At 43.9% G+C, this 23,421-nt stretch overlaps 2 protein-coding genes across 4 annotated transcripts in view; both read left to right on the top strand.

Annotated features, from left to right (window-relative positions):
- LOC131883724 (uncharacterized) overlaps positions 1-4,683 on the top strand; it is a 28,012-nt gene extending 23,329 nt beyond the window's left edge. For all 3 annotated transcript variants that reach the window (XM_059231256.1, XM_059231255.1, XM_059231257.1), the window contains exons 8-14: positions 47-2,401; positions 2,463-2,841; positions 2,908-3,152; positions 3,236-3,419; positions 3,489-3,778; positions 3,846-3,988; positions 4,072-4,683. In XM_059231256.1, the coding sequence (XP_059087239.1) occupies positions 47-2,401; positions 2,463-2,841; positions 2,908-3,152; positions 3,236-3,419; positions 3,489-3,778; positions 3,846-3,988; positions 4,072-4,236 (3,761 nt within the window). In that variant the 3' untranslated portion in view covers positions 4,237-4,683. The remainder of the gene's footprint in view (positions 1-46; positions 2,402-2,462; positions 2,842-2,907; positions 3,153-3,235; positions 3,420-3,488; positions 3,779-3,845; positions 3,989-4,071) is intronic.
- A 3,690-nt stretch (positions 4,684-8,373) lies between these two features.
- Positions 8,374-23,421, top strand: part of LOC131883507 (phosphofurin acidic cluster sorting protein 2-like) — a gene marked incomplete in the record, with an annotated part of 28,781 nt that continues 13,733 nt past the window's right edge. The window contains 5 exon segments of the mRNA XM_059230991.1: positions 8,374-9,496; positions 15,037-15,124; positions 18,164-18,253; positions 18,618-18,743; positions 19,162-19,311. Coding sequence (XP_059086974.1) covers positions 9,231-9,496; positions 15,037-15,124; positions 18,164-18,253; positions 18,618-18,743; positions 19,162-19,311 — 720 coding nt within the window.

The raw sequence follows: 23,421 nt of genomic DNA, 5'->3' as shown, positions 1-23,421 counted from the left end.
AACTATTAGCAAAAAATGCATCGCTCTTGCATTTTTTGCCTTTCAGAAAATGGAACAAGGAAGGAAACTGACATTTTGCCCGGCCAACTCTTTGAAACCACGACCACTACCTCCACAAATGCCACAACAACCCATACTGAAGATCTCACCACTTCTTTTGAAACCATTCAAGAACCCGAATCTGAATCGGAAGGAATCAATTCGACAACAGAAGGATCCGAGGTTGTGGGCGAGGCTGAGGCCGAGGCTGAAGCTGAAGGCACTTATCCTACCACTGAAGAATATGAACCAATGGCTGAAGGCACCCTCTCCACCACGAATGAAGCCAAACCTGAAACTGAAGGCACGGTATACCCCGTAACTGGAGAACCAGAAATCGAAGTCGAGGTTAATCAAGTAACAACCGAGGAATCCGAAATCCAAACTGGGATCTCACATTCTGTCACAGACGAGCCTGAGGCTGAAGGTACTTCTTATTCCATTGCTAAAGACTCAGAGGCTGTGGATGCTATTGGCCAAACAACAACCGATGAACCCGTGCCTGAGGAGGTCGACTTGGCGGGCAAACATACAACTACGGAAGAAACTCTCACGGTTGGGAAGGTTGAAGATGAGGAGGCCTGGCCTGAGATCATTATTGGTGCTGATGAAACCACCACTACAGAGCCAGAGATCCTCTCGAGCACAACAAGCAGTATAATTCCCAATGGTGATGAAGCCGAGGAAAGCTTGGAGGTCGTCACAGGCTTCCCGGAGTCTGAAGAAGGTGTGTCTTCAATTGGTACTACTGCAAAGCATTTAGAAATTGTCCAAACTCCCACCTCAAAACCAGTGGAGGAGGCAATGGTTTTAAATCTCACTCTCTCATCTGAGACAGACACAACCACCCAAAACGTGCTTGAAGAGAACGATGAGAGTGCCACTACTCCCAAGAATCCAACAACTATTGACATTGTAATGCCTGTATTTGGAGATGGTAAGAATATTTCTCAGGAAATGGAGGACAAGGTGCACCATGTTGTGGCAAATGTCCTTTCGGAAATGACTTGGACCACAGAAGAACCCGAGCTGGATGAGACCACCTCAACTCAAACCATTGAACTTCTGGAGAACTCCGAAACGATTCTTGGAAGGCATGCCACTAACATGGCTGAGACCTCGACCCCTCTTGAAACAGACACCCTTCTGGGCACCACGACCATGAGCATGGAAACTGAATCAACCACTACGGATGATGCAACCATGGTGGCTTTGGAAAGAACCTTAGCTGCCGTGGTCGCCAATGTGACAACACTTTTCGAGACAACACAACAAACAATGCTTGAGGGTGAAACAACTGAGACTGAGAATAACATTGACACACAAACTACTCAAACTGAGACTTTAACGACTAAACAGACCTATGATCACTTGCATGAAACTGGCAGCATGACTGAAGCCACTATTCTCGTCACTGAGGAGAATACAAGAGGCACCCCTTCAACGGAGAGTTCACTCGACTCGGCTTCATCAACCACCATGGATGACACGCTCATGACCTCAACGACACTCTCTTCTATGACAACAGCTCCACTTCAGGATACCACTACCATCTCAGGGGCTATGGGAATGGTCGTCGAAGACGAACTGAAACAATCCATTACTGAAATAACCAATATCATTGCAGAGGAGTCAACTATGACTTCATCAACAGTCGGGGCCTCTTCAACCGCATCAAACCTGACATCAACACGAAACACTGAGGCCATTCCAAGAAATCTAGAACTCAACGAGACAGATGAAAATCGGATCAGTGAGGAGGAGAAGCTACAGCTTCACAAGATAACAGATGACTTGGAAGGTTCCGGGGATCTCGAGGAAGTCGATACTTTCCCTGATATTGAGAAAGTTGCTGTTGATACCGAAACTATCCAAGAAACCACAACTGATGCATCCGAATCAACCGAAACCCCAACCGATACATCAGAGTCAATCGAGACGATGGCTGTGGCATCCGGGTCCGTAAGAACTACGACCGGTGCCTCTGAATCGGTCGAGGCCAAGACTGTGGCATTTGAGTCAATAGAAACGACGACCAGGGTATCTGGGCCCGTCGACAGTACGACGGGGGAATCTGAACCAATTGATACCACGACCAGGGCATCTGAACCAATTGATACCACGACCGGGGCTTCTGAATTAGAACTAGACATTACTACTGAGGTCTCTGAATCAATAGAAACCACATTTGCGGATGACTCGGTAGAAACCACCACTGGCTCCACTGTGATTGCAAAAGGGTTGGACATTGTTGATTCCTGCGACGGTCAATTCAAGTGCGAAGATGAGTCGTGCATTCCTCGTAGTGACGTATGCAACAACATCAAAGACTGTCCCAATGGTTCGGACGAAGAAGCGTGTGGTAAGTTGGATCTTCTCGCCCAGAGGAACCAAAGTCATTTAGTACCCATATTTTGTTGCAGGATCCAAAACTACATGTCTTGATGAGGAGTTTGCGTGTTCATCAGGTCGTTGTTTGCCCAAGTCCATGAAATGTGATGGCCGGAGGGACTGCCCCAATGGCGAGGATGAGTTAAAGTGCAGACAGGAGTGCCCTGAGGATTCTTTCCTCTGTCCAGAAGGTTTCTGCATTTCCAAGTCAGTGACATGCGATGGAACTCCAGATTGTTCTCAAGGCGAAGATGAGAAGGAATGCAGCTGTGGGAGTGACGAGTTCCGATGCTCGTTCGGAGGAGGCTGCATTATGCAATCCAAGCAATGCGATGGCGTGTTCGATTGCGCTGATAACTCAGATGAATGGAATTGTTTGAACTTGGATCAAAACAATCTACTTTTGGTCAAGTAAGCTAGCTCACGCAACCTTAGAATGAATACGCAGATTTGAATCATAAATTTTCCATTCCACAGAGGAATGAACCAAACCTGGTCCTCGATTTGTTCTTACGGATGGGATGATATTTTAAGTGAGGGTGCCTGTCTGCAAATGGGCTTTGCTGAAATGACCACTGCTTCAGAGGTGACCAATATCCCAGAGCAAGCTCCACTCTCGGTTAACACCACATTTTTGTTTGAGAGCCCTCTGCAAGGTGCTTTGGTCGACGATGACGAGGGTAATTGTTCCAGCGTCGTTGCTTTGAACTGCAAATCCCAAGGTAATCCCGAGGCTCCATTCATTTTCAAGCTAAGCGAAAATTAACATATTCCTGGTTAATGATCTACATTCCAATCCATTTAGATTGTGGAAGTTGGACGATCAAAGAGTCGGTGTTGAGTAGTCTCAAAGAGGGCCAGACCCCTGAGTCGAACTCTCCTTGGCCGAATGTAGCTTACATTTTCAATGTCAAAGGCAAGAGCAGTTGCACTGGATCCATCCTTAGTCCCAAGTGGCTTCTGATCTCTTATAGCTGCATCGCTCAAAAGTAAGTGAAAGATAAAACCATCCATTGCAACATAACCACAAGGATTAACTCGTGCTTTCAAAACTTCAGGGATCTTGATCCACTCCAATGGGTGGCATTCGGTGGTCCAGCTGGTGCCAATGAAGACAGCCCCGATGGCTTGACCGATGGAACACAAATCAAGATGATTGAAGCCATCCACAAACATCCCAGCTCTCAGTTCTCACAAGGGTTCCAAAGCAATGACTTGGCCTTGGTCCAATTGTTAGAACCTTTCAATTTTACCGATGGTCTTGTACAGAGCATTTGCATGTCTGATAAACCCGTTGAGCCTGAACAAACTTGCGTCACTGCCGGGTGGTCTGACGCTGAGAAAGGAGGTGAGTCTGCTGAACTTTCTACCAGTCCTAGCACTCTCGCCAGATCCAAATCAACCTCAAATTCCAGGTTTGACTTTCCGTCAATACATGGATTACATGCCCATGCCCAATTACGACTTGAACAAGTGTAACACAACCGAACACTACAACGGCCTTTTGGGAACCGACGTGTTGTGCACTGGAACCAAATCGAAAGATTCAGGGTGCCGGGTAAGTTAACCAAGCAGTTTAACCCAATTTTTGTGGATGGGATATTGAGTGAGGTGATTTATTGTTTAAACACTTCATTTTAGGACGATATTGGGGCTCCCATGATGTGCAATGATTCGGAGGGTGTGTGGAAGTTATATGGCATCCTCAACCACGAAGGTGTTTGCCGCAATGTGCCACACCCAGATGTGTACACCTCCATCCCGGTACACAGGTCCTGGATCGATCAAGTCATGGGCAGGCTCTAAACGAGGAGCACATCTATCCTAATGCAAATTATGTGCTTGCCAAATACTGGACCTGGGCATTTTTTTCTCCTCGAATGGCTGTGATAATCCTCTTCCTCCTCATTCCCACTCTCCAATCTGGAAAAAAATGTGTGTAAATGAACGATGGTCATTAATCCTGATTCGAACAAGAACCACGGTATCAAAAAGCCCTACTTATAGCTTCCAAGCCAACCAACCCAGTTCCAAAACATTCGTTTACCAGGAATGGGGACGATAATTCTCAAGAACCACCTGGATGTTGTATAAAACAATATAACGAACACACGTAGTTGTTTTGCAATACTTTTGTACGTCATGACTGTCTGGATTGAATGTGAAATTCCGGATGTTGAATGAATCAATATTCCACCTGATTGGTATTTGTATGCTTGCTGAAAATTTAATAAAGAATAGAAACTTACCAAAGAGCTTAGATCCCCTGTTGAGAGAAGTTGAGTGAAATGACTTAACGTATCTTCCGTTCTAATATTGAGACAACGGCCTGGTTTTTTTTTCTTTGGATTGAACGTTGAAATTTTACTTCAAGTTGAAGGTGATTGGGAATCTTCAAAAGGGTCAAAGGTGAATATCTACTTTCTTTTTTTGTTGTCAGATTTCGGAATCTGTTTGCAATCAATTATCAAAGATAAAGTCACAATGAATTCCGTTCACGATTCCCATAAAGTTGCGGTACATTAAAATTCTAGATGTTTTCCCTCTAACCAAAGAATGTTGTTGCTCCTCTTAATTTGACAAGCGATAATCATTAATTGCAGAGAGAATCACCTTGTTTATTCTAAGCTAAAGGGAATTTTGAAGATTTCAGGCTCGTTCGCAACTCGATTTGGCAAAGCTCGAGGAAGGTTCGTCTGATTTTGACAAGTGATTATCATTAATTGCAGGGATGGCCATCTGTTTTACTCTTAGGTAGAAGGTAGTTTGATGCGGAAGAAAGTCCTGTGAACCTTGTTTAGTCCTGTTTCTGCTCCAATTCATTGAAACTTTCCAACTGCGGAGATTCTAGGATTTTCAAAGAGCTAACCAAATCAAGAATTTTCCCCTCAATTGTAGCGAGTTCAGAACCCGGAACTGGAAGAAATCCTTTAAGTAGCTAGTGTAGCTGAGCTGTCTAGGAACCAGCTCGAATAAGCCCTCGATTTTAGAGAAACAAGAAGGATTGGGACTGCACAATATTTGAAGAAGGTACATAAGATATCTGATACTATCCGTTTTAAGAGCATTCATGTGCTTTATCCCAACCCAGATTTTGGAGTCACTTGTATTGACCGTAGAGGCTTAATTTGCAGTTTGCGAGCACGTTCCAGCCCTCGAGAATCTAGGTTAGTCAAAACAATAATGAAGTCCTCTTTACGTTTATTCTGGGCTTAATTTGCTTCTCTCTAAATAGCATATGGAGTGATTCAAACCACGGCGAAAAAACAGCAACTGATGTGATTCAATAGAGCAAAAGCATAGATAGTCCCTGGCCCACGTGCCCAGCAAACCTGCGCCAAGTTTGCATAAAAACTGGTAATTTTCTGCAAATCAAAAGCTTTTTCGAGCAAATCGTATTTGAATCGTGAGATGTAATATAAATACAGAGTCAAACCTCATAAACTTCTAGAAATATGGATCATGACCGAGCTTCCCCTCAAATCTTGGTCATAGCAACTCTGAGTCACTTTTCGAATTAAAGTTGCAAAGTAAGAAACGCAGATCTTATTTACTCGTAAAGTGGTTCATTTCAAAGTTATGTTCTCAAAAGCTTATGTAGCTGACCAATTTTATGTAGTGTTTACAGCACAACTTTGGCCTATATCTCCTGAGTTTCCTAAGCATAGCTTTGAGCTCAAATTTGGTCTAGTTATTCTATTCAATAAGATCTTGTTGTCGTTTGAAGTGATTATATGGCATTAAGTCAACTGTTTAGGTGATGGGAAAATTTTGCTTCCGCTTGCAGTCCACATCTCTAGAAGTCCGTGCCAACCTACACCAAATAAGACATCGGTTGGAATTTTGTTCCACAACTCCACTACTATTGAAAATTTAGTAAGATCAGGATGGGTGTTAATCGTGATGCTTATCTTTGTACTTCCTCTACAGGATTCAGTAGCAAATCTCAAAAGTTTTGGGTGTTCAAAAGCAGTGGACAAACTCCATTTTTTCAGATGTCCTGACTTGTATAATGCGCGATGATGCGACAGAGCAAAAGAGCACCATTACTTTTTTAAATCAATATTTATTTTAAAAACAGTCTCTTAACAGAAGATTGGTCAAAAGGTATATGTTTAAGGAAATTGATCAGCAACATAATGCTCCTGCTCATCACTCTTTTGATGACCAAAGGTGTTCCCAATCAAGTTTAACAAGGTTCTGGGACATATATGTGGAGCCTGGCCAGGTCCCTGAAAATTTCATTGCTTTAAACTTATGTTTGCATTCCTAAATCAAGAGGCCCAAAGGTTTCCCTTTGCTACAAATACTGAACCTCTTGAAAAGAACATATTGAAATGGCATGATGTGAAACTTATCCCAGAGTGCAATAAAATTTGGTTTCATCGATGTTCAATGGAATTTCAAAGATGTTAGGGGCACTCCAAAGTACGTTAACACACGTTATTCGTTTATCATATTTGAATTCGTTTATTTTGTCTAGGCAAATAGGCAATAACAATTTTTGAAGAAAAAAGCGCCACAAACAGGTTTTGTGACCAATAAAATTGTCCAAAAAGCGCAAACTTGTCAGAAAAGTGCCAGATATGCAGACACTCTCCTTTTGCCCCTCCCTGGCCGCTTTATTGGAAGAACGTTATTTTGACACCAATACAAATTTTAAAGCAGAGCGACAAAAAACCACAATTCAACCGGACTTAAGCTCCAAATAAAATAGGCCATTAATCTGGTGAGTTATTGTTAGAGGACTGGTTTTCCGCTCTCTGTTACGACATGGGCGTATATCAATATTTGTGCAATTGAAGCTACAAATTATAGCGAAGAAGAGCAATCTTTAATGATTGGATCAATGTGCTTGCTATAGTACATTACAAGGTAGATCTAGTCACAATTTCTGTCCTAGAATACAAACATTCATGAAACGGTGCAACTAGAGGGCTAGGTGCAACATTGACCGATTCGAAGAAATCAAGAAAACTCACTCCAAGCAAAAACTTCAAGTTCAGTTAATGACTAAGCCCTTTGTCTTTCCGCAAGAGAAACATCAAAGAGTGACTGAAATTTACCTTGACTTGGACTCGTTTCTTCAAAACAATGATGCTTTCCAACACGACATATCAATATCCAATTTGACAATGGTTACAAATATGGAGCAGCTTATCAATCCTTGACATGTTTTACCACAACAAGGTTTTTTTGTCAAATAATATTTACGAAGAGCAATGACGTTTCATTCAACCCATTCTCGGCACTCTTTCCGTTTGGGTAACAACATGATGTCCAGGCCCGCTGCAAAGAGTCAATGGCTGCCAAATCCCACGTTTTTGGGCATAAAAACCTACCAAACTGAAATTGAGTCACTTTCTTGTTTTTAGAGCGGACAGACACATGGTATATGTTCCACTCCCAAATCTAAATTCATCGGAAGTGTTGTTTCTAGTTTCAATTAAAAAAGAGGGAATAAGAGAACGACGGGGAGTGCAACTCTTTTATAACATGATATTCCGGACCTCAAACTTTGCTGTTTAGAACAATTACGAAGACAAATCGAGACCATCAAATAATCGTCTATCTGGCCAGTCTGACCTTTTGGCCAAAGATTCCTCCCATTCTGAGCACAACTTTCCCTATGTGACGAATACTTCTGCTCCCATCATATCAATCTAAAACGAAATAGGCGTTGAAAACGACCTCCAAGTGTCCACATAGGGTACTTCCCCATTCTGTCTGCCCTTTCGTTGGCCACTTGTGAGCGCTAATTTGGCTTCCTAGAGTCCTAGAGCTTTGGCAGCGCTGGTGAGCAGCTCTTGTTTATAAACTCCATGTGAGTGAGTGAGTGTGCCAAGCTCCAGTAAGTACGTGTGTACTGATGTATGTGTGCTTGTTGCCCGCGGACTTCCTTGCCTCTGTCCAGTGTCCTCCCTTCGCCCTTACCCAATCCCAACCCGAGTTCCAGTTCGTCGTCGTCTTCCCTCTCCTCTTGTCGTAAGTCGTTCCTCTCGATCGTCGAGTACGGTTGATTTGAGCTGGTTCGTGACCGACATCGTCGTCCTCTTCCCTCTTGTCTTGAGCCTCCCTGTCAGGCCGGCCTTTTCTGGCGTGGGCTTGAAGGCCGGGCGGGTAAACGCGAGACGGAATACTTTTCCTGTCGGCGTCTCACGCACAAGGCGACAGTCAAGCCTTTGATTTCATGGGCAGGAGGAGGGTAAATTCCATCACCCAAACTTTCCAGCATCCTGGCCTTGCGCACTCGCTTTCTCGTGGTTTGGCCTGGCCTTAGTCAGGCTTCTCGGGTGAAGAGGGTGCAGGCAGACAGGCATGGAAGGCGGGAGGTGGGAGGCTGGAGGCGTGCGCTGACTCATTGGGTCTGGTTGTCCTCTTGGAGGATCAGTGTGTGTAGGTAGTCATTGCGAGAGCTGGCAGCTTGCTAGTGGTCTCACTGAAGGCTCTTTGATCGGTTGTCTGGAAGCACACCTCTCCCTCTCTCGTTCTCAATTGCTGGCCCGCCCGCTGGACTAGCGGACTGCTCACTCGTCGTGTGTTGGGCGTGCTCTTGTCGCTCTCGGTTCGTTTTCCGAGTGAGTCGTTGTTGCGGTTGTGGCCGTTCGTTCCTTCGTTGGTTCGTTCGTTGGTTCGTTGGTTGGGTATTGTGAATGGAATAAGCTGTTCAAAGAGGCTGAACACGTACCACCAGTATAGAGCATTTCCAGAGCCTCACTTCGATCTCGGAACCATCGTGTTCAACCAAATGTGTTGGGTGAAGTGCGAATCAACATGGTGAATTGGCGGGTGTGACCACCATGACCAGTGTCGTGGGCGGACCCTTTCGACCCCCGGCCGGATCCACGGGATCCCATGCCGGGGGTGCGGTGGGCGGCGGTGGCAGTGGCCCCGCCAGTCTGCATTTAGGCGTGACCAGTCCGGGTGGGACCCAATCCGGATTTTCGGCTTCATCCTCCCACCATTTCCTGGGCGGTGCTCAAGGGGCAGCCGGCGTCAAACCCGTGCCCATGAAACTCTTTGCCACCTGGGAAGTGGATCGGACCCCCCCGAATTGCATCCCCAGGTAAGATCACTCGGTATTATGCTCTGACACCTTTTTTTGCTTCTAGAACAAGCCTGGCGCCGACTTATTCATAATTAATCATTCGCCGTCTTTTTGCAATAATATTTGGCTTAAACACGCTCTTTCTGATCTAGTGACCTCAAGCGTACGAACCCTGTAGAGGCTGGCTCGGGCCCAGGAAGCCATCGCCACATTTTGGGAGGATAAAGGATTCATGACATCTAAAGATGGACGAAACTGACTCAGGGTGTCTTTTGCTCATGATCTGACTTGTTTGTCAATGATTTGCATGGTCCCCGAGTTCTGATGAATCCTCGGTTGATTTCGATACACCAACCAACCATTTGATTTGTTCACAATCCTTGCCAATGGAGATTTTTCGGTTAACCAAATAATCTGCCGATGAAGATTACTGGCGAATCAATGTGAATCATGCCATTCACACATGACTGATTCTCTCTTTCTCAAACCTGGTTAGATAGACCGACGACCAATGCCATGGTTCGTTCGTGTTGGCAACGAAAGTGTTTTTGCCTTGACTTTTTCGCTATGCTTCGGAGGTTTGAACTTAAAATTCGATAACTACTCCGTTCCGTTGACTGGAAAACTCCAATCAACCATCAAAGTTATTTGGCTGATGGGATCAAACGTCTGTCATTCTCATTGTGATTATTCAAGTGTTTCCGACGGATATATGTAATGTATGTGCACACGAAAACCTTCACTTCGTCATATGTGTGTATCTATGTGTGTGTGAGTGTGTTGGTGTATGTATGCTCACGTATTTGCATGCATGCATATGGTGGTTTGAGTACATAACTGGACCAGTCATTCCATGAACTGTTGATTCTAGCTTCCCAAAGTAAATTACAATGGTTGCACGTGACTGCTTTTTCGGAGAGAGAGAGAGTGAAAGAGAGCGAGTTGGTTGGTTGGTTCGTTTGTTCTTGAAAACACGTTGCAGCAGAAGGTTAGTTAGGGTCGACAATTAATTGCCCAACCATATTGAGGAATAATTTACCTCACGTATGCCATTATAACCCACTTTGATATGCACCAATCCGTCGCATTTGGTTCCAAATAGGTTTTCTTGCGGTTTCATGGGTTCGCTTTTTCGTGCCGCAGGCTTTTCACAAACGGGAAGCGAATCCAATTCACAATTCAAATTCGAATGGTAACAGTGGTCAGTGGTCGTGTCTATACGACAAAGGGATCTCAATCATATTCTTACGGTTTCGTGACCACGCATTTCCCCTCAGGGTGTTCATTATTCAATTTTGAAACCAACAAACGTTTAACTGTTTGAAAACGGACATCTTCACAAACTTTTTGGGGGTGACTGTTGGATCGGAAAATTGTGCACCCACTCATTTCTGATCCGACTTCGGTCCCTCGAAGTGAGTTGGATGATTAAAACTGCCCAATTTTCCTGATGAGAATCCAATTTGAAGGACGATGAAGGTTGGAAGTTTGTGTGTCAGAAGTTAATGATGTCGGCAATTGCCACAGGTCATTACGACGAGAAAGAACTGATGATTGTGTAGAGCATAACAGATGCCAGAATTGACACGGTTATTTGGTTCAAGGCAAGTGCGTTTCTGAACACTGCTGAAAGAAGTGCTTGCCTTTATGCCTTGATGTTCCTTGCATATGCACTCCATCTTCGGGGATAATCCACTGTCAGAGCCGAGCTGAAGTTGTTCGACTCATATTCCCCATTTCCAGTCTGTGTCTGGGAAGTTTTATTATTGCCCAAACTTTGCAAAATGGTGCATTCTACCGAAACAGAAAAGGAAGAAGAGGAGGAAGAAGAAGAGCGACTGGCTTGGACAATGTCCTCGAGCAACCGTCTCAGTTAGTTCTGTTTGCCTAAAATCGGCACGTCACGCTTAACTGCTTTATTAGACATTCTTGTCGCTTGTTGTTCAGTCCAATAAGTTCCATGATTAACCCCGAAGTCTCTTTCATGTTTTCCTGGGTCCAAGAACACCGGGAAAATAACCTTACTTTTCGCCATGTGTCGGGCGTTTACGAAAAGTTTTGCAATAACACAAGTTTGCTGCGCGTCAAGACAGATGTTAAATTGCCATTAAAAAAGGGTAGATGTCGCAGGTTTTCGTTCGGTTTTCTGTTCTTTTCAAGAAGACTTCCCCCGAACTGTGACCTGTTGAAAGAAATGAAGGAAACCAATAGTAGTCCCTTCCAGATTCATGACTGCAAAAACATGCATGATCCGTGTTGTGACGGAAACGACGTTTCCCAGGAATAAACTTGTCCTAAATGTTGTGCTTCATCAGTGTCAGATTTCAAATATACACTGTCTTGATGAGCTCATGCCTCCAATTTGAGGGTTGACTAGAAGTTCACGTTGAGTTAATAGCAGACCATCCAAGTTTGAAGGAAAATAATAGAGAAAGAAAAATGGTCAATGGCTCCTTGTCGTTTTTACTATTTAACTCAGTGGAGAATGAAAATATGCGGAGTGGCGTTGTTTCATCTCCATTGGATGCATTCTCCAGACGAGGAAAATTGCCACCTGACAGCTTCGCTTTGACGAGCAAAGCTAGAAGCTCCCATCCATCTCCAGGAACTTGATCCACTCCATTCACTATTTTGTTTGAGGAAACCTTCAACTATTCCCGCCCAAAAAGTCATCTCTAAAGTGGTGGTGGTTGAATGTCAGAAATTTGGTCGCCTCTCGTTTGTGACATGGAAACTGGCTGTGGCTCACAATTCAGATCGGAATCCCCAGTATTTATGTCCCAAAGTGTTAAAGTGAGAAAGATCTTTGATCATATCGCTCGACTTTGTCGAGTCAAAGCCTGTGTGTGCACTGCACATTGTATACATATGAATGAAGAAAAGAAGTGTTCAGGCATTCACTCGGTTGGAAGTCCGTGGAAAAAAACACTCGTTGTAATAGAGTGCAAGCTCGTTTCTTTCTAATGGACTCACGCTGGCTTAGCAAGGCTTTAAGAAGGAAATACTCCTTCCATTGGCAGACAGATTTGAAGCCTATGCATTATTTAGATCATGGGTTGGGTATGGAGGGGGATGAATATTACAAAAATCCCCCCCTCCCCGGCGGCATCTGGCAAGGCGTGTTTATTGGTTCTATTTGTTTGGCATGATAAATTAATGTTTCGCCATTTACAAAGTGTCTGAGGTAGCTAGCCTGCCGGCCACCAGCCGGCCAGCCGTCTCCCCCCCCCCCTTTGTTTGTTGGCCAACGCAAAATGTGTCTTGAAGACTCCCTCGAGGGGGAGGGTCTGTGATGCAAGGAGTTTCTCACATGTCATGACTTTTCCACATTTGGTTGTTGGTGTGTCCTTATCGCTTTAGCTTTGTACTTGTGCCAAGGTGGGGACGGCAAATGAGGCTAAAATAGAGCGTGTTGGAAGCGGACGGACTAGAAGGATTTAGAACTTAAGTAGGAGACGGATTCGACGTGAACTCGATGTACGAGTGCGGCGAAATTGTATGTGTGCAAACGTCTGCAAACGACAAGGCCGCACAACTGTTCGCTGGCTCTTGACAGGAACTGCATTTTCTGAAAGAAAACTACGAGACTTTGACCACAATCCTGGCTCGTTCAATGGAAAATGTCTCCATCGCCTTTGAGGCCACGAGTCTGAAATGTTCAAACTGGGTAAAAATGTCCTGCAGAGTGAAAATGGAACACCCTTACTTGGAAGTCGAATAATTGAATTTCGTTGTTGTCAACTGAACTTTCTTGTTGAATTGGATCGTACACGCTAAAAGCGGAGGCAGGCCGAGCTGTGAGCGCAAAAAAAGAGACGAAGCGTTATTTTGGAGCCAACGAAAAAACACCTCTTTTATTGAGAGTGTACGTATGTAGAGGAATGTCGACCAAGTCATTTGTGCTCTCCAATTCTGCATCGGGCAAGTAAAGGAGGCGATGAAATGGAATCAGGAAGTTGCGAGTGTGAACACAAAGAATTATAATTTCATGCTAAGCTGATTCTTTTGTCAGTCCAGGATGCATTCGACGACCAAAAAATCAAGTTCCAGGCACGCAATTTGAGGGGAGTTTTGAAACAAAAGGCCGCAATACAACAGACTAGCTTTGAGGCCCAAGCTCATTTTTCTGAAAGAGAAATGGCTTGGCCTGAGTTCAATAAACTTGGGATAAAAAGTAGTTAGTTTGGCCCTATCCATCTCGAGATCACGAGATATCTCGCCTCTGGAGAGTTTAAGACCGGATGGCCAAGCGACGAGCCCAAATGGAGGAAGTGCATTTCGAGCGCCTCTCTTGTCCCATTTTGTCCTCATTGCCATTTAGAATCAAGGCTCAAGCTATTTTCCTCATAAATTATTCCGGCCTTGGCATTTGGGATGACCTTCCAAACCTAAAGAAACATCCCCCATGGGAGGCTCCAAGGAGAAGAGCCTTTGGAATCCTCCTTTAGCCGTGCCATTCAGCCTGATCCCAATGCCCGACCCAAAAAAGAGCCCCAAATATTTGCAAGAAAGGAAGAAATAAGACGAGGATCCACTTCTTCCAAGACCGCCAGATCTGTTCTGTCCTCCCTGGTGGTAGGTTTATGTACTAGAAGCTGTTCCAGATCATCCCGTGTTTGAACCATTAGCCCAAAGGAGGAAAAGAAGGAGGTATAAAAGGAAAAGTCGTGTCTGGTTTTGGCGGTTCGGCGAAAGAAAATGAAAGAAACACCAAAAAAAACCTCCTCCCTCTTCTCCTCTTTTCTTTTTGATCCTCCGAGAGCTTTTTCTCGTCTTCGGAAGGCTACCCAATGTGATGCCAATTCCCAGAGTCCAGACCCACACACGACTCTAAATGTTCACTATCCATATTGAAGAAGACGTTCAACCATTGTGAGCCATTGATGTTCCTCTCAGTTTTTAAGGAGTAGGATTTCTTTAGTCCTCTGCCTTTTTTGGAGAAGATTACGAGATGCAGGAAAGGCTATTCAGACTGTTTGTGCCTGAAGTTGGAATATGGGTTCCTCAGTGTTCCAAGTGTGCTTGAGTCTGACATCCAATTGAATCATCTTCCTGCCCGCGGGTGAACCATTTGAAATTCTTTACGCGCCGACGTTTGTTCCAGTTTTCTATGATGACCCACTAGCATGCTTCAAAGAAGTAAACAGAGAGGATTTGAAGCTCTCAATGGAGCCTCTACTCGCCAATCAACGGGCTTTTAATTCAATCGGAGAGGCTCTAAATCTCTTCGAGGAATCGATTTATGGAACATATTTGATCCCTGGGATTTCGACTCACTGTAGTATGTAATTGAAAGCTCAACCCTCCGAGCTCTTCTGAGGACATCAAGGAGATGTATTTTCGTAAACCTTTACATGGTCACAAGAAAAGAAGCCAAAGAAGAAGACGGACGGACGGATCCATCTTTTCTTTTCATGCATTCATTCGTAGACGGATCAGTCGATATTGAACCACGCACCTTCTGCTCTATTGAAAGACAGAGCGAGCACACACGTGTTGATGATGATGTTGATGATACATGTGTGTACTACATACTCTCCCTCTTAATTCACTTCCAGACTCTGTACACTCACCTTGACCAGACTCGTGCTCAACAAATCTCTGGGAGCCGATCTTAATTCAGTGATCATTGCTGTGAAGATGCAGGTAAGAATATATAATTAATCCTCATCATTCTCCCGTTTCTCCTCTATCTACTTCTCTTTCTTCTGTTTCTTCTCTCCTTCCTCTTTTCCCTCCCTCGTTTTTCTCGTCTGTCAGGGCAAGATTGCCATAACTGTTTTTGGGTTCCTTGAGAGGCTCTTACTCACGTGGACTGTGGTCACTTGGAATAGACCATCTGATGGATCTTGTTCCTGACCTTCTTAATGACCTTGGTTGTTTGTGAAGAAAGAAACAGAGAAGGCAAGGAGCTACTAATATTTCCTTATCCGCCATGCCTCAGACACCAAACGAGTTGGGTAATATAATGCGAGAGGGGTCCTAAGGCTCATGAAAAATACCTAGTTAAGGTGTGAGGAAGGCCATTAAAGAACCACTCAGAGAGCAGAGTGATTCGAAGTGGCAGCTAAACTCAATGCATGAAACTTCCGTGCAAATATTCCAACAGGTGTCAACTTTTTTCGGTTCTTGTTCCATTCCAATAGAACCCTTCTCGTTCATTCCCTTGATTCAAATAGACCTGAGCTCAAGTTGTGAAGGTTTGTCACGGAGGCATTCAAATCGTTTTCCCTTGGGATGGCTTGAAAGGACAGTCTTGTCGAATAGGTCGGGAGGAGCGCGTCATTTTTGATAGGAATTGAAAAATGGATCCACGCGGAACGAGCCGAGTTGTCACTTGTTCCCAGCCTATGAGATGTGAACGGTGGTAATGGAACATCAAGATTGTGGACCACGTTCAAGAATGTCTGTTGGGCGAACCTGTGGGAGAAGTATTGGCCTTGGCCATGCTAGAGAAAGATTGTGGATCTTGTTCATCTGGGGATTTATCTGATAATTGGTTCTTTCAGAGACATGTACACGCACCTAGTCACCCACTCTAAAAACAATCTTAAGGCCAGAGAGCAATGCGCCTCCAAGGCTCAATTTTCCAAAGAGATCACTCGTAAACAAAACCCCATTCCGACCAGGATTGGCCATGCATATTACGCCATGGAACTAGTCGTCGTCTTCGTCGTCTTCTCCCTCGTCGAGTGTTGCTTTTCAAGGACCGTCTCCGTCTCTCTCGCTCTCTCTGTCAGTCTGTTGGTGGTATCTCTTTTGATGTCAGAGATAGAGAATGATTTATCCTTTGGCTGGATAAATAGTCCTTGGAGACCGTTTCCATTATCAGCTGCATAATGACCGACGAACCATCAACATTGGTTCAGTCCACTCACCTTGACTGGAAATGTTCTTCATATGGTATTCCATCGGATTCCTTTACTCGTCTGTATGTACAGTGTGTACAATGCTATGTACCTCACGGCTTTGGTATCCCCCTGCCTGTCAATAGTTGGTATTTGTTAGTCTTCTTATTTTGACCATGTTGCCGAGCAATCAGAATTTTCTTGCTTCAGTTCTCGTCACGCAAATAGCAATTTTCAGGGTCTTTCCTCGGCGGTTTTTTCCCTTTGGAGAGTGAAAGAAAGAGTAAGAAAAGTGCTCTCACGTTATAAAACGGCTCTGAAAGGCCCAATCATACATAGTCACAATCCACTACTAGATAAAAATGATTTCGTCAATCGCCGAGTTTGAGTTGGGAATGGCCTTGAGTTGTCATGACTGCTGAGTTTTACCAGGAACTCCGCATTCATCTGAATCAAGGGTCAGAGGGTTCTCGCCACCAAATCTGCTTGTAAGTGTATTTGTGAAAAAGGCCAGCCGTCTTTTTTTTGTTTGCGTTGGAAATGCAATCACTGCGGAGTGAAGACCCTAGCCTTTGAGGGTTCCAAACGCCACCAAAGAGTCCCCTGAAGCCGTTATATGCAAGTATGGAACTGGTGTATCAAATATAGCACATGGTCTGTTAAGACACTCTCGAGCCATTCATCATAGACCTTTAGACCAAGGCTCTAAAAGGAGAAAGAGTGAGTGAGCAAGGAAGTGAGCCAACTTAAGCTGCGCAAGATTTGATAGCTTGTGGTGAGAGGCCATCTTTCTATCTACAGGAAGTTTGTACTTAGGGGCTCATACTAGGTCTATTGGAGCTCAAGATAATATTACTTTGGCTTGTTTTGTATTTAGAGTCAATACGATACTTCAAACCTTGTGCGAAAGAGCAAGAGGTTGGTTTGTTTCCAAAGAGAGTTGGAACACTGCGTCAAGTTCCTAGATTATGGATCCTGTGCCTTCAAACCTTCGCTCACTGTCTAGACCAATTACAATCTAGGATTGTTCAGGCCTGGAAAAGGCACGTTGCTGCCTGGTAGTCTGAGCAAATAATTGTTGTGGAACAATAACAATCAGCGATCATCATTAGTATAACTATCCTGTCGTCGTAAATTCCCGTGGCACATTTCTGGAACCTATTCCTGAGACGATCCAGAGTTCATATACAAACATTCTCTAGATCTGACGGAGTATGTAAATACTATTTAGAGGAAGAGAAAATGAGCCAGAAACGAACATACCTCTCTTTCCTTGTATCTGCTATCGACCATACTGTATTTTTCCATCTCTCCAGCCATTTCATTGGCAAGGAACACGGACGAGTTCCCATATCTCCTACTTTATTACTTCTCCAATCATCATTGCCATGAATAAACATGACCAAAGCCGATAGGCGCCTCATAGATGTTCCACTTAACACGGATAAGTCTAAGAACTGCTCTAGGTTTAGAATTGGAGAGGGAGGGCCTGCAGAATGAGATGGATGTCTATGAGCTTATGGTGCCAGAGATTGTTTACATTTGGATCACGAAGCTTTTTGATTATTTGATGTTTTTCTCCTCACCCACTGGCTCGTTCCGTTCAAAGAAATAGGTTGTGTTGCTTATTTCTCAGAATGTGGTCCTTTTTCCGCCGATGGAAGTGACTTTCGATCCTCTTTCAAAATCCACATCTGACCTTACAGTCCTCCATCCTATAAGTTTTTGGAACTCGCACACTTCATTTGCCAATGATCTCCGAGTCTCCATGAGGCGAAATTTTAAGTTAGACGATTAAGCAGATCAATGTGTTTATCGAGCTTCCCTTGTCTTTCAGAGTTCCAAACGTACCTTGAGATCCAACGAAATTGAACTCCCACCAAGTGGACTATTGGATACCGAGTTGGAGCTAACGTTTTCACTGCAGGTAAATAATTCGACATTCTCACTCGATTGGTTCGTTCACTTTCTATCGTTGTCTTTCTCACGTTCCGTCTCTAAAATCGTTTGTTTTTAACGATTACTTCTCTGGAACAACGACATTCAGGTTTGAAGCCAGCCTTTGCTTTTGGCAATTTATCTATGTTAGACTCACAAGACAAATTGAGAAGAGGGGAAACTTTTCTGGGACCATTCGACGCGAACACAGATAGACAGAACACAGAACGACAGAACGAGTCTTTTGGGGTGCGCTCCTAATTGCTTCTGCCAGAGTCTTCAGTCACATTTCCAAATCAAAATATGTGCTCCCCTGAGATTCTTGCTCATTGGAACCTTTGTTTCCTCTGCAGTATCCACACTTTCTGAAGCGGGAAGGCAACCAACTGCACATCATGCTGCAACGACGAAAGCGGTACAAAAACAGGACCATTTTGGGCTTCAAGACTCTGGCCACAGGCATCATCAATATGTCCCAGGTGAGGATAATGAAGGGCATTAGGGCAAATGTTGCTCCCAGGTGGGTGGTGGACGCGTGGGCCCCATTGAAACCCGCCGTCCATTATCTTTATAGCCTCTTTAGGGAAGATTTATTCAATACCTTCCGCTGTCGTTGGGGGATCTCGCCTTTCATTGGGCCAATTCCAAATGCCAACTTTGCATATTGGGCCTTGAAACCTACAGATATTCCATAGATAATAATCATCACAGTATCTGAATGCTTGGAACGAGCTTACTTTGCCAACACCGATTACCCCCGGAGATAAGGTGACGATGAGCCCCATTAGTGAATCCAAAAACGTTGGCGTGACGAAGCATTCTTGAAGAGGGGCCCATTTATCTCTCGTTCAAATGATTACACAAATATCCATCTCAAGTGTTGGTGATGACTTATAGGTGTTGCAAAAGCAAATGGACTTGGAACTCGAGCTCTATGGCGATGTGAAAGAGAAGACGGCCGGATCAGCCATTGGGAAAGTTTTCATGCTCTCTTTATCCAGTCAGCCTGTGGACCACAACGAAGAGGACTCCGCTTCCCAAGCCAAGGTAAGCCTTTCAATTCAAATGGGTTCAAATGATCCACTTTAACCCTTCACTTGTTGGACAGACGGGTCTCTTTAAAAGCATGCGATGTCCATGTTCAGTTCGAAGGAGGGGCTGCGTTCCACATTTTAAGTGTGCCATTGAAGCCTTAATGGGACGCAAAAAGAATGGGCTGAAAAAAAATCATTTGTTTCATGCTGACACAAGGAAAATAGCTTTAGGAGTAAATAATGCCTAGAAATATTCTCGCCTGTCGCTCTCTTGGTGCGTACTTTCAAAGGGTTGGAACAATACTGATTATCAGTGGCTCTAGATCAGCGGCTTCAGAGTGAACAGTAGTTTGGAGAGCGGGTCCACGGTCACAATGTTCCAACTGGTTTTTGCGACTGAGATGGCAGGAAGTGATTTGCATAATTCTTCGAGCGGAAGAAAATGGCCTGAAATTATTCGGCCTGGCCTTTTCTGTGTTTGAATTAATACTGTATGTACGCTTGAGCATAAAGACGTCCGTACAATTCTACTGACTGCATGTGTGTGCGAATGTAGAATGAATGTGTGAGTGTGAGTGTGTGGGGGACTGTCTTGTCTCGATTCTCAGGATGAACGACACGCTGCTCAGGTCCAGACAACTCTCCAGATTTTGGGAGCACCCTCATTAGTTCACAATGAGCACAAGAATGTGACCGTGTACACACTGCAACCTTGGAATGCTTAATTCTGTTCAAGAGGAGTAGGCTGAAGAGGGGGAGATTTGATATTCCGGTGTTTGTCTGGTTTCGACGTGGAAGGCTTTTCGAAAATTGGACCAATCTACGCCAAGGGTCGAAAAGGAGCTCGAGATGATTCACAGGAAATGGGTTTTGTTCAGTTTTATACTCCCCCCTCACCTCTGAAGGTTAATCTTGGAGGCTTATTGGTGCCTGTGTCACTACAAGAACTGCATTGACGTTCCCTTCAAAGTCCCTGAAAAAAGGTGGTCAAAAGCGAATCGATCGAAAAATAGGAGGAGTAATACCCTAAATATTGGGCAAGAAGAGAAATGCGCTTCTATTTACTTTTGACCATAAACAATTTGGGGGCTGGCAAGAAAAGGGATCAGCCTTGGAGCTTGGATTCCAGACTTGGGATAGGAATGGGGAGGCAATCATGAAACAGTGTAGTAGGTCCAAATGTAGGCAGAATTGTCATTCCCTATTACTAATAACAATGAAAGGGCCGTCATATCCCAATGTTTGTGGCGCACATTCCACGTCCCAATTTGGAGGAAGACGATGATCCACAATCCATTTGGGGGCCTTGTTGGCGAATCCATCCTCTCAGACTTTTCATTAGGAGGGAAATGCATCAAGATTTAATTTATGATAGCCCTCGGACAGATCCCATGTGGGAGTTTGCCTTTTTCGCCCTCCAGAAAACTGATCTCCCATGAGACTGAAATTGTGTTTCTGTGTCCTGAAGCTGTCTGTGATAAGGAGTTTAGGCGTGTTGCCGTCGTAGTCCATTCTCGGATGAATGAACGTGTTTCCCATAGAGATGCTCACATGAGAAACTCCACATCACTCTTGAGCAATTGTCTTACCTGTCTCGAGATGTAGCAAGTGCATTCCTCGTCATTTGGCCTTCTATGGTTTTTTTTATTGGTCGCTCAAGGAAATGAGCAAAAACGTTTTATATCCGTCAAACTTTCCCTCCCAGATGAAACATCCGCAGACGAAAAAAAGAGAGAAGGAACCACTCGTCAAGTATAGCATGAATTTCCCGCGGGACATTCCAATCTCTTTTCCCTTAGAGCGTCGGAAAACTGACGGCCTTGGCCAAGGCCAAATGTGAGTCATTAGGTATGACCAAAAAAAGTTGGATGGCATTTTTGGTTCGTTCGCAACCATTAACCATGCGGAGGAAAACCAAGAAATAAGTTTGGCTTGGTTGTCTCTCTCTCTGAATGTTTTACATCATGAAAAAGAATTCAGTTCTGTGAATCCACTTGATCCAGCTGATAAAAGAAACGCCATAAATCAGAGGCTTTATTCATTCTTTACCCAAGAATTGAGCAAGAAAGAGTGCCGTCGTTCCCATGAGAAAATACTACTCATTTTCTTATTATGGTGAGAAACATGTACTTTATAATGTTGGTTTATATATTTTTTACTTTGAGCACTTATTATTGATGTTAACCGCTTGGCCATTGCTTTGAGAAGGAATGCTCCAACAAATGCAAAAACAGCGAGGCAAAGGACAATGTTTATGGGAGGTTGTCCTCCTAAAATCCAATTTCCTGTACTCCAATGAACGCCCATAAAGCTGAATGAGCAGAATTTACATACTAGTACTCATACCCCACTACATACAGCAGTACTACAGCAATAATGTAGATGTACGTAGTAAAGTAAGAACAGGTTTGCTTGCACTGAAACTCCCCAGAATCCGGCATGCTTTAGCATTAATATTGAGAAGGATTAAGAAACCACGACAATTGAGACGTAAAAGGGCTTATATACAACAACACTCCCGTTTTCTTGGAATACGTCGTCTCCCATAAATTACATCCAACTTCTTAGACGTCAGGCTACTTAATTTATATTGCCATTTTGGAATGTGTTGTGCACTGGTGGATTAAGTTTTGCCGTTGCTTGGTCTCATCCGGTTTCATCAGCAACATGTGAAAACCGTTTGGTCACCCAATCAATTGTGTCACGTTGAAAGGGATGAGCACGAATTGCTATCTAGTTTTTCGGTTTCTACCAGTTTAATGATTCCCAAAATAGACGATTGTAATTGGGAAGTACGGTTCTTTAACCTACCCCAAACATAGCAATGATCCACAAGATGTAAACAATCATTATCACAGTTTGAGAAATCCGTTCAAAGTTCCGAGACTCGCGAAGAACTGTCAATATGAGTTACGGTAAAAAAAAAAAATCCTTCAACGAGTTTGATGAGTATTTGCTTACCATCCAGATGCCGAAACCGGTCATATTCTGTTTACTCTAGTCGTTTTGTTCCTGAAATGTGCTTTGCCCTTTTAGTGCCAAATCAGCAAGACACAGTTTATGAGTAATCTGTCTTACTTCGCTAAAATAGAAGAAATTAACGAATGAATCGGGTCGCTCAAATCTTGGCCGGACATCTGAGATTGAAGAGTTCACGAACATAGGGGTCTTCCCTTTTTGGCATTGGTTTGGTTCCAACGACCAATGCTGAGCGAGAAATGCGAACTCGATAGTCATGGTGACTACCCTTGACTCATTCGTTCCTGGGAGACCACCTAGAAATGTGCCCTAATTTTGAAAGCTGACGAGTATCGCCCGAGTAAACAGTATTAGTCATGGAACAAGTAGCGGGGAACAAGCCATTTTGGAACACTGAGTTGTGGGAATCATGCCTTCGGCCGCATCAAAGTCGACTTGCATTCAGTTCATGATTGAGGCTTCATCTTGTTCCATCCAGTGTGTACTCTGGCATATTATGCAATGCGAAGCATCAAAGTGAAACTTCATTGAATTGACATTGGCAGTCGAGAAGATTATGTTCGACAGAGTGAAGCTCCTGAGTGTCATGCCCCGAATCTACTCATACACGAGTTTGTCTAAGATTCAGGTGAGTTTGTAATCTGAGACAAAGTACCAAGACTAATCGCACGTAGCAGATACTCAATAGAAATGTCGTTGAGTTTGATGAATGGATGCTTTTAAACCTGATTTTGAAACGCCAACGATTGACGGCCCTGCAGCTTTGATTATTCAAACTTGTTTTGAGGTAGATCCCGTGAGATCTCTTTGCCGACCAAAATGAGACGTAGCCAGGATTGTGAGAATCGTAATTACTTCGTCATTGGATTGAATAGAACTTTAAAGGATTTGGGAAGAATGTATTGCAGCTCTTTTTATACCAATTTGCATTTGACAAGGATGTTGGTACTGTACTCTAACTTTTAACTCTGGTCAGGTTCAGAACATACAAACATGATGCTTCGTCATCCTGAGCGTTCTAGAGGATAAACTGTTCAGGAAGGCTGAATACTTCAAAAGGAGGAAGGGTAAAATCAGCTTTTCAGCGTTTTACCATGAACTCACTGACGCGGAAAGCAGCTTTTTCCAAAGGTTGGTTAGCAAG

Source organism: Tigriopus californicus, chromosome 7 (assembly GCF_007210705.1).
Source record: "Tigriopus californicus strain San Diego chromosome 7, Tcal_SD_v2.1, whole genome shotgun sequence".
Lineage (NCBI taxonomy): Eukaryota > Metazoa > Arthropoda > Copepoda > Harpacticoida > Harpacticidae > Tigriopus > Tigriopus californicus.
This window is presented reverse-complemented; position numbering and strand designations above follow the sequence as displayed.